This window comes from Sceloporus occidentalis, unplaced genomic scaffold, assembly GCF_023333645.1.
Source record: "Sceloporus occidentalis isolate IW3139 unplaced genomic scaffold, rSceOcc1.0.p SCAF_39, whole genome shotgun sequence".
In the NCBI taxonomy this organism is placed as follows: domain Eukaryota; kingdom Metazoa; phylum Chordata; class Lepidosauria; order Squamata; family Phrynosomatidae; genus Sceloporus; species Sceloporus occidentalis.
The window spans coordinates 7,024,093-7,034,793 of NW_028317019.1; the positions used below are offsets into that span (position 1 = coordinate 7,024,093).

At 43.3% G+C, this 10,701-nt stretch overlaps 1 protein-coding gene across 1 annotated transcript; it reads left to right on the forward strand.

Annotated features, from left to right (window-relative positions):
- The first annotated feature begins 7,872 nt into the window (after positions 1-7,872).
- On the forward strand, positions 7,873-9,130 carry LOC149290499 (uncharacterized). Its single transcript, XM_089489350.1, has 2 exons — positions 7,873-7,876; positions 8,061-9,130. Exons 1-2 carry the CDS (start codon positions 7,873-7,875, stop codon positions 9,128-9,130), a joined length of 1,074 nt encoding a protein of 357 aa, XP_089345476.1.
- The last annotated feature ends 1,571 nt before the right edge of the window (positions 9,131-10,701 follow it).

The following is a 10,701-nucleotide window of genomic DNA, read 5'->3' on the forward strand; positions in this document are numbered from 1 at the left end:
AAATATATGTATGTGTGTGTTTGTATATGAAGATTGATATATGTGTGTTTGTATATATGTTTTAATAATAAAATATTTTTAAAAATTAAAAAATAAATCACTGGGAGGTGGCAGCGTGATTTAAGGAATTTAACAATTTGTAAGCCACTTTCATAGCCTTTTGGCTGAAGAAAGAGCGGTATAAAAGTATTATTATTATTATTATTATTATTATTATTACAGGGCTGCAGTTTGGCTTCTTGGACCACCGGAGATCATCACAGTGAGTCAGTTGGAAAAGCCCATCTCACTCCAGAAAACAAAGGTACTTGAAGAGTTTGCACTCTACTTCTTTCTGTAATAATAGCTACAAAACTGATAATAGCATTTGGGACATTTAGTCTTTTAAAAACAAATATGGCAGATTTAAATGCTGCTTTAAAACCTCTTTCCATCTGCCAGCTTTGTGCTGGTTTTGGGGGGAAATGAGAAAGTGTTGGGAGGGAGGGACTGCCAACAGAATTAGGAGATGCATTGCAGGCTATGGACAGTTTGCGGCCAAGAAAGGTCCAAAACACACGGCAGCAATAGTCCAGTTTGAGTGTGCTTTAACTGCCCTGGGCCAGTGCTAGGGAATCCTGGGAAATGGAGTTTATTGTGGCACCAGAGGTCTCTGAAAGAGAAGGCTCAATGTTTCACAAAACTACATTTCCCAGAATTCCCTAGCACTGAGCCAGGGCAGCTAAAGTGGTCCCAGTCCTGCAGCTGGACTGGCCTCCCTGAGCGGTCAAGACCTGAGCTGGGTTGTGGATGATGGGCTCTCTTGATATTAATATCAATATCTTTCACTATTGATTGTAATTAAGGAGGGGATCAGGTTCCTCCTTTCAATAGCATCAGGAAAATATTTAGCTGTTGTTAACGTTCAGAAATCCTGTTTGGGGACTTTTTGTGTTCTCACAGCCATCGGGTGCGATCAGGAAAACCTTTCTGTGTTGTTTAGGTTCAGAAATCCTGTTTGGGGTCCCTTCCGACTTTGTGGCCCTTTCATCCTCCATTTTGGGTTCCCTGAAGGCCTCAAACTGCCATCTGCCACGTACTGATGCAGAAGCAACCGTTTTGGGTTCTGGCAGCCATTTTGTGCTGCTTGTGACTATGGGGTATAATGTTCCGGAACCTTCTCTGAGGCCTCCTCAGTTGAACCAAGAGGCTCCTCTTTCCCTCCCTGAGGCTCCAGAGTGAGAAGGAGGCGAGGCTCCTTGGGCCAAAAGGAAGGCAGTGTGTCCCTTTCTGCCTCTGGCCCTCCATTTTGGGGAGAAGGAAGGAAAGAAGGAAGGAAGGAAGGAAGGAAGGACGGAAGGAAGGAAGGACGGAAGGAAGGAAGGATGGAAGGAAGGAAGGAAGGAATGAAGGAAGGAAGGAAGGAAGGAAGGAAGGAAGGAAGGGGTCTGAGAAAGGGGAGGCAGGGGACCCAGGGCCAGTGCGGAGGCTGGGCTTTGGGGGCTGGGAGAAAGAGGTAGAGCAAGAGACCCTCCCTTTGGACCCTAGCTGGGGAGGGTCCACCAGTCCTTGCTCCCCCCCCTTTGGGAAAGGAGACCCCCTCAGCCCCCTGGACTCACTCCTGCCACTCATTCCTAGAGGAGTTTCCTAGGCATTGTCACCTTCTGCCCTCCATGGCCATTGGCACTGACCTTTTCCCCATTGCCTTTCCTCCCTCAGCCCTTGGACCTCCTCCTCCTTCGCATTCAGAGCAACCCTTCTCTACGGCTGAGGAGACTGCCTCTGACCCAGGGAAGCTCCGGCCTTAAAGGACTGCAGAAGAGCCCTTTCTGGGGCTGAAGGAATCAGGGTCTTTGTACTGAAGGTAGGCCTTTATTCCTGGAGCTGGAAGAGGTCCTTTGTTTAAATGCTTCAGTCCAGGATTGTGTGGAAGGGCTGCAGCTGAGACAGTGAGCCCATGCTTTGCAGGCATAAAGTCCCAAATTCAGCTTCTGGCAGCATTGTCTTCCCAGAATGTGGAAGTGAGATTCCAGACCCCAAAGACACAGTACGTCAGTGAGTCCTTTTTATGGGGACTGTGTGTACGTGTTGTTTACTAGAGCTTTGTGAGGTATTTTTTTCTCTGGCTTTATAAAATGAATTTACATAGGTCTTCACTTCCCAAAAATGAGCATAATCCAGGATGCAATCTTCACTCATAAACCTATACATTTATAGATTTTTGTTGTATAAGTGCAACATATTCAGCAGTGTGCATCTTTTAAAAAAATATACAAGGAAAAGTGAAGAAATTGTGATTTTGACAATAGATCCTTTCAGAAACACTGCACACAAATGTACATGCCTCAATTTCTGTGTGGTTTTAGCAAACAGAGGGAGGAGGTACATACCTCATGCTCCTGCTATGACTGACACACACAAACACACAAATCTTGTAATTGCACATTTGTAAACTGCTTTGATCTTTTTGGAAAGGTGGTATACACATAATTTTTATTATTATTATTATTATTATTATTATTAACACAGCAGTTAAACTCAGAGATTTTTCTCATTTGCAAAAATGAAATGATTATTTTCACCAGTGTCTAAATGGGGAAGGGGGCATGATAAGGGGAGGCCATTGATCAGATCATTGAAAAAATACAGGTCTTATCCAGCCCAGGGGCCAGAGTTTCTCCACCTGTGATATAAATAATAGAATCATAGAATCATAGAGTTGGAAGAGACTTCAAGGGCCATCGAGTCCAACCCCATTTTGCCATGCAGGAACTCTCAATCAAAGCATCCCTGACAGATGGCCACCCAGCCTCTGCTTAAAGACCTCAAAGGAAGGAGACTCCACTGCACTTCAAGGAAGAAGTGTGTCCCACTCTCGAACAGCCCTTACTATCAGGAAGTTCCTCCTAATGTTGAGCTGGAATTTCTTTCCTGTAGCTTGCATCCATTGTTCTGGGTCCTGTTCTCTGGAGCAGCAGAAAACAAGCTTGCTCCCTCCTCAATATGACATCCCTTCAAAAATTTAAACAGAGCTATCATATCACCTGTTAACTTTATCTTCTCCAGGCTAAACATCCCCAGCTCCCTAAGTCATTCCTCATAGGTCATGGTTTCCAAATCCTGCACCACTTTAGTCGCCCTCCTTTAGACACACTCCAGTTTCTAAATATCCTTTTTGAATTGTGGTGCCCAGAACCGGACAAAATGTTCCAGGTGGGACCTGACCAGAGCCGAATAGAGTGGCACTATTACTTCCCTTGATCTAGACATTATACTTCTATTGATGCAGCCCAAAATCGCTTCTTTGCAAGAATGACATGGGGAACCTTTCTGAAATCAAGATATACTATATCCATAGCATTCCCTTCATCTACCAAGGCCTTACTGAAATCAAGATATACTATATCCATAGCATTATCTTCATCTACCAGGATCATCTACCGAGATTAGATTTGTCAGGCATGACTTCTTTCTCTGAAACTGATATTGACTTTTTGTGATTATGGCATTGCTTTCTAGATGTTCACAGACTCTCTGTTTAATGATCTGCTCTTTAATCTTTCCATAAAGAAGGTGGTCCTCCTCCTCTTCCTCTGCATGAAAGAGAAATCAAATTCTCATCAGTGATGATGACGCAGCATGGAAAAATCAACATTCCTGCCTTTAAAGTCTTTTTTAAAAATAATTTTTATTGAAACTAAAGTACATACAATGAATTTTATCCAATGCATAATTATGTATATATATTTTCTACATTCTATTGCAACTTATCGGAATTTAAAGTCTGAGGAGGCCTGAATCCTGTTGGTTAAACCTAGCGTAGACCGATTCAACCCGTAATTGACTGGTGAGTCAATCTATAGGTAAATCCAAGAGACTGAGTGATTCTACTCTGATCAGGACTAAGTATAGGATTGGATACAGGCTAAGATTTAGTCCTACTTGTGGCTAGAACAGGACATTCCCAAGCCAAGATGGCCAGGCAATAGTGTGGAAAATAGGCACTTTCCACATGGGCAGAGTCACTCTCAGAATTGTAACTTCTCTGCATGCAGAAGGCTGCCATGGGAATTGGTTGTTCCCTTCACATCAGCTCAATCCTCTGGTGCCCCCCCCCCCCCGATCCTGGGAGGAGGGCTGGATCCTATGGAAGAGGGGCAACTAGAGAGCTCCTTTCCTGCCCTGCTTGACCGGGGAACTCCCTGGGGGATGGAGGGCAACTGCTTTGGCCAATGGGAGAATGGGAGGCCACTAGGCCAGAAAGCCTGACCCAGCAGAACCCTCTATGCTCCTGTGTTGCTCCCTGTGGAATCAGGCTAGGAAGCAAATGCCCACCTCTGCACCGGCCCAAAGGAGGCATATGTCATCTGCGTGTGTCACCAGCAGGATGCTGTTCTCTGTCTCTTTGAGTGCTGCAGGGTTTCTTGCCAAACCAATCCTAACTCTGGGCCCTTTTCTCAGGACCTTCATCTCGGCCTCCTTGTACACGGCTTTGGGGCCTCTCTTTCTGGAAGTGACCCAAGTGCAGGACCACCAGGACCCGTGCCCACCTGATGGCCAACACAGAGGCCAATCGAAGGGAGTTGGGCTCCAAGAGAAGGAGGCTGCCGAGGTACAACAACTCTTTGGTGAGTCACTATTCTATTAGCTTCATCTGGGTCACTGCTGGGCCAATTTATGAAAGGAAGCAAATAAAGTACTGTCTGAGTTTGGCAGAGACAGTCCTGGTTAATCCTCTGTCATCCCAATATTTCGAGGGCTTTTAAAATGTCCTGGTTTCTCTCTTCTTCTCCCACTTTACCAATTCTTCAGCTCATTTCAATTTCTGCATAATGATTGCCAAGGAGTTTGCAGCCCATCAACTCAAAAGTGGGGGTTGGAGAAGAAAGAAGGGGGCAGGGACTTGCCCTTGCTAGGAGTCTGAGGCAAAAACAAAGTGTTGTGCCCTTTCCCACTTGTGTGATCTTCTTCATAAACAACTTTGTCCATCTTCACCACTTTCTGCTGTTGCTTTTTAAAAATGACATTCGCCTCTGAAATTTGGCAACAAATGGCTAAATGCACTATAATCTTTGGAGGCTAAATGTACGATACATTTTGGTATAGTCAGTATCCTAATCCATCCTCAATATCCCAGCCATGGCTTAAATTATATTTTTTATTATATTGTATATTGTATTGGAAGAATTTGAGACAAACTGGATCTCAAAGGCAGTAGCTTTTTTCTTGCTAACAGCAATTAAAGTTTATTTCCTGGACTAAATTCTGAGGTGATCAAATAATTTTTGGGATGCATCATGTGCTTCTCCCTCTCCTTTTATTAGTCATTCTCTGGATGAGGGCTATTTTCTATTGCAGGTGACCTTTGCGGATGTGGCGGTATATTTCACTGAGGATGAATGGAAACTGCTGACGAAGAAGCAGAGACTTATGTACAAGGATGTGATGATGGAGAATTACGAGAATGTGGCCTCTGTGGGTAAGGAAGCTGAATTCATTGCCCTTACTATGAAGACTGAGGGCCCTTTCATTCTACATTATCATGGCACTATGATTCCACTTTAGAATTATAGAATCAAAGACCTTAAACAGATAACAAGGACCATCTAATTCAACCCCTTGCCATGCAGGAAACACATTGTAAGCATCACCAGCAGATGGCCACCTAGCCTTTGTTTAAAGACCTTCAAAGACCTTTAAAGACCTTCAAAGAAGGAGCACTTTAGAAATTAATAATAATAATAATAATATTAATAATAACAACTACAACAACAATAATGAGATGCCACCATGCTCTGAGGGAGTATATTCCACTGTTGAATAGCTCTTACTGTCAGGAAGTTCTTCCTAATGTTTTGGTGGAACCTCTTTTCCTGTGCCTTGCTTCCATTGTTCTATGTCCTTTGCTCTAGAGCAGCAGTATCTCTTCAAATATTTGAACAGGGCTATCCACTCTTAACCTTCTCTTCTCCAGGCTAAACATTCTCAGATCCCTAAACCACTCCTCATAGGGCTTGATGGTTTCCAAACCCTTCACCATTTTTATTGCCCTCCTTTGGATAAACTCCAGCTTCTCAACATCCTTTTTGAATTGTGGTGACCAGAAATGGACACAGTATTCCAAGTGAGGGCCTGACCAAAGTAGAACAGAATTGCACTATTACTTCCCTTAATCTATAACACAGAATCAAAGAGTTGAAAGAAACTAGAAAGGCCATCCAGTCCAACCCCCTGCCATAACACTATACCCATATTTATGCAGCCTTGAATCACATTGGCCTTTTTAGCTGCTGCATCAAACTGTTGACCCAGGTTTAAGTTGTGGTCTACCAGGACTCATAGATCCCTTTCACACATAGTTTGTCGTAGCAGCTTTCTGTGAAATCTTGGAATTTGTAGTTTAGTGAGTCATTATTGCTCTCCACTTTCTAAGGATTCTAAATATCCTATCCTAAACTGTCAATTCTAGGATTTTGTGGGAAGGAACCATGGAGATAAATGCTTTTTGATTCCAAATGCTCCTCAGCCCATCCCTGACCAAGATTCCTGGCTTTTTTGGCCCCTCTTCAAGCCTTTTGAGATTCTGGAGAGTCTTCTTGGGTAAAATCCCTCTGTTGGCCCTGCAATGGTTTAGACAACAATGGCAATGTTCTCTAATGTTTCTTTTCCTGCCTGAGCTTGCTTAGTTCCATGGTTGATTCAAGAGGCCCTTTGTTACCCAGAATGCTGGAGTCTGGGGAGGACAGCCGCAAGTGCTATGCTTTTAGGGGAATTAGGTACTTAGTTGAAAGGAGAGATAAAGTTTGGTTGGGGCAAGAGCGACCGTGGGATTCAGCTTAACTATACCAGGCCTGGAAGCACCCAGAACTCCAAAGGCATTTGAAATAGGGTTTTTTTTTTTTGTTTTGTTTTATTGAGCGGAAAAGCATAATACACACACACACGTAAGTGTTCACACACACGCACAAGAACTAGATAACAGGTCGGAGTGGTCAAGAGATGTAAGACTTTCTTAATGGTAATACTTTACCTAGGCGGATCTTGATTCCAATTGCTGAGGGTTCGAAATGGGAAGAGAAGTCAGGAGCTCATGCGACAAGTGGGGTTGGTGAGAGCACTGAGATTCTTAACCATGTAAACCAACAGACTGTCTGTCTGTAATTGGACTGAAGTCAAAGAACAGCCAGTCAGGGCAGATATTTATATTGTAATTGTTGCTTGGGGGCAGAAACCGAGTGTTCAAAAAGGTTTAAATCGCTTTAGAATGTTTCCTTGGGGGAAGAATGGTCTGAAACCAAATTGAATGCAATGGGTGCTTGGAGCAAATAAATCAGACAAAAAGGATTAGCACACTGGCTCTCGGTCCTTCTTGGCTCTGAATTCCTATCGTGTTCACAAGCCAATATACACCACAATCTGAGGGTGACACTCCCAGATGCAGCTCAACAATAACATAGCAGAGTATGGAAGCAAATATCCAGATATAGATATTTGCAATGCACTGACCACTTTTTACACTAAAAATCTATCTTGAGTTACAAAATAATAGAAATATTTGCAAGCTCTCCTCTCCGAGTTCCTTCAACTTCACCATCTCTTGTACACACAACTCCAATCCAATCCACACCAATCTGCATGTGAGCTGTATACTGTATTGGTTGTGAGTCACATCCTGGTGCCAAACAGCATGAAGTGACCTCTGCTGTTAGCTTGCATCATGCCTTGGGCTCTGACTCAGCACTCTATGGCAGTCTCACAGAATATGATGCCACCTGTCAATCAAAGTATTTTGGCACATGTTTCATGGAATATTGTTTCAACAGGCCTTTGACTATCTGCTTCCACGGATTCCCTCAAGGCAGTCCCCATACAGGCTCTTCCTTGGTAGCTCCTATGAGTAAGGATACAATCGTTCCATGGATTTAGGGGCATAAGCAGAAGGGTCATGGTTGGGTTACTCACAGCAAATTTATTAATTTAATCTCAAATAAGGAGGGGTTAATGAGGGCTAAATCATGGAGTAACACCCTCCTCTCTTAACTCTGATTTTCAGTCTTATCTGTCATTGTCCTTCTTTACAGAAGAATATTTGAGTCATCAGAGAGTCCACACAGCAAAGAAGTCACATAAATGCCACCATTGTGGGAAATATTTTGCTTACAAGTCAGTCCTTGTCATACATCAGAGAATCCACACAGGAGCAAAGCCATACAAATGCAAACATTGTGGGAAATGTTTTTCATCGAAATCTTACCTAGTGATACATCAGAGAGTCCACACTGGAGAGAATCCGTACAAATGCCAGCATTGTGGGAAATGTTTTTCTCGTAAATCAATTCTAGTGATACATCAGACAGGTCACACTGGAGCGAAGCCATACAAATGCCAGCATAGTGGGAAATGTTTTTCTCAGAGGTCAAGCCTAGTGATACATCAGAGAGGCCACACTGGAGCGAAGCCATACAAATGCCAGCATAGTGGGAAATGTTTTTCTCAGAGGTCAAGCCTAGTGATACATCAGAGAGGCCACACTGGAGCGAAGCCATACAAATGCCAGCATTGTGGGAAATGTTTTTCATTGAAATCAAACTTAGTGATACATCAGAGAGGCCACACTGGAGATGATCCATACAAATGCCAGCATTGTGGGAAATGTTTTTCGTCGAAATCAAACCTAGTGATACATCAGAGAGGCCACACTGGAGAGAAGCCATTCAAATGCCAGCATTGTGGGAAATGTTTTTCTTCGAAGTCAGACCTAGTGAGACATCAGAGAGTCCACACAGGAGAGAAGCCACACAAATGCCAGAATTGTGGGAAATTTTTTTCGTCGAAATCATACATATTGATACATGAGAGAGTCCACACAGGAGAGAATCCATACAAATGCCAGCATTGTGGGAAATGTTTTTCTCAGAGGTCAAACCTAGTGATACATCAGAGAGTCCACACAGGAGAGAAGCCATACAAATGCCAGCATTGTGGGAAATGTTTTCCTCAGAAGTCAATCCTAGTGATACATCAGAGAGTCCACACAGGAGAGAAGCCATACAAATGCCAGCATTGTGGGAAATGTTTTTCTCAGAGGTCAAACCTAGTGATACATCAGAGAGTCCACATTGGAGAGATGCCACACAAATCCCAGACGTGAAATGACATTATTTTTCTCAAGAAGGGATATAAAGAATATATTTTCAATCCGCTGGTGATAAGAAAAGACCCTTTTGATTTTGTGTGTTAGGTTTGTGTGTCCATATGTCTGTTTAAGTTTTAAAGTTATATTTTGTTAAGGTTTGGTTTTAATTGCTATTAGTATATTTCTTTGCTTTAGTTTATAAATTTGGCTGGGGATTATGGGCTGTGGAATAGGTTAGCTAGATAGAGGGGTGGGATTTGTTGCAGCTGGCTAGAATAGTTAAGGGAATGATAGCTTTTGGAATTCGTGGGATGTTGGATGAACAAAGTTGGCAGTGAGTATTAACATAAAGAGGGCTAGTTTCTGGGCATGGCAAAGGGTGCTTTTTTACCTATGAGGCGTAGACTGTGGGAATTGGAGGTGGGGGCTAGGTTTGGAAGAGGTTGGAGTTTTTGGTTTTAGGGATTTAATGTAATCTTTGGCTTGGGGAGGGCAGCTCTGATTTAAAAGCTGAATTTCTCACTATGTGTTCTTAATAAAGTTCTTTGCTGTTTCAACACACTGGACTCATTCGTAGAATCATAGAATTGTAGAGTTGGAAGAGACCACTAGGGCCATCCAGTCCAGCCCCCTGCCATGCAGGAAATCCAAATCAAAGCATCCCTGACAGATGGCCATCCAGCCTCTGTTTAAAGACCTCCAAGGAAGGAGACTCTATCACCCTCCGAGGGAGTGCATTCCACTGTCGAACAGCCCTTACTGTCAGGAAGTTCCTCCTAATGTTCAGGTGGAATCTCTTTTCCTGCAGCTTGCATCCATTGTTCCGAGTCATGTTCTCTGAAGCAGCAGAAATCAAGCTTGCTCCCTCTTCAATATGACATCCTTTCAAATATTTAAACAGGGCTATCATATCACCTCTTAACCTTCTTTTCTCCAGGCTAAACATCCCAAGCTCCCTAAGTCATTCCTCATAGGGCATGGTTTCCAGACCCTTCACCATTTTTGTCGCCCTCCTTTGGACACGCTCCAGTTTCTCAATGTCCTTTCTGAATTGTGGCGCCCAGAACTGGACACAATATTCTAGGTGGGGCCTGACCAAAGCAGAATACAGTGGCACTATTACTTCTCTTGATCTAGACACTATACTTTTATTGATGCAGCCTAAAATTGCATTGGCCTTTTTAGCTGCCGCATCACACTGTTAACTCATGTTCAACTTGTGGTCTACTTGGACTCCTAGATCCCTTTCACACGTAGTTTCATTCAGCCAGGTGTCACCCATCCTATATCTGTGCATTTTATTTTTCTGCCCTAAGTGCAATACCTTACATTTCTCCGTGTTGAATTTCATTTTGTTAGCTTTGGCTCAGCTTTCTAGTCTATTCAGGTCATTTTGAATCTTGATCCTGTCCTCTGGGGTATTAGCTATTCCTCCTAATTTGGTGTCATCTGCAAATTTGATAAGTATGCTCCCAATTCTGTCATCCAAGTCATTGATAAAGATGTTGAATAGCACTGGACCCAGGACAGAGCCCTGTGGGACCCCACTGGTCACTTCTCTCCAGGATGAAAAGGAGCCATTGTTG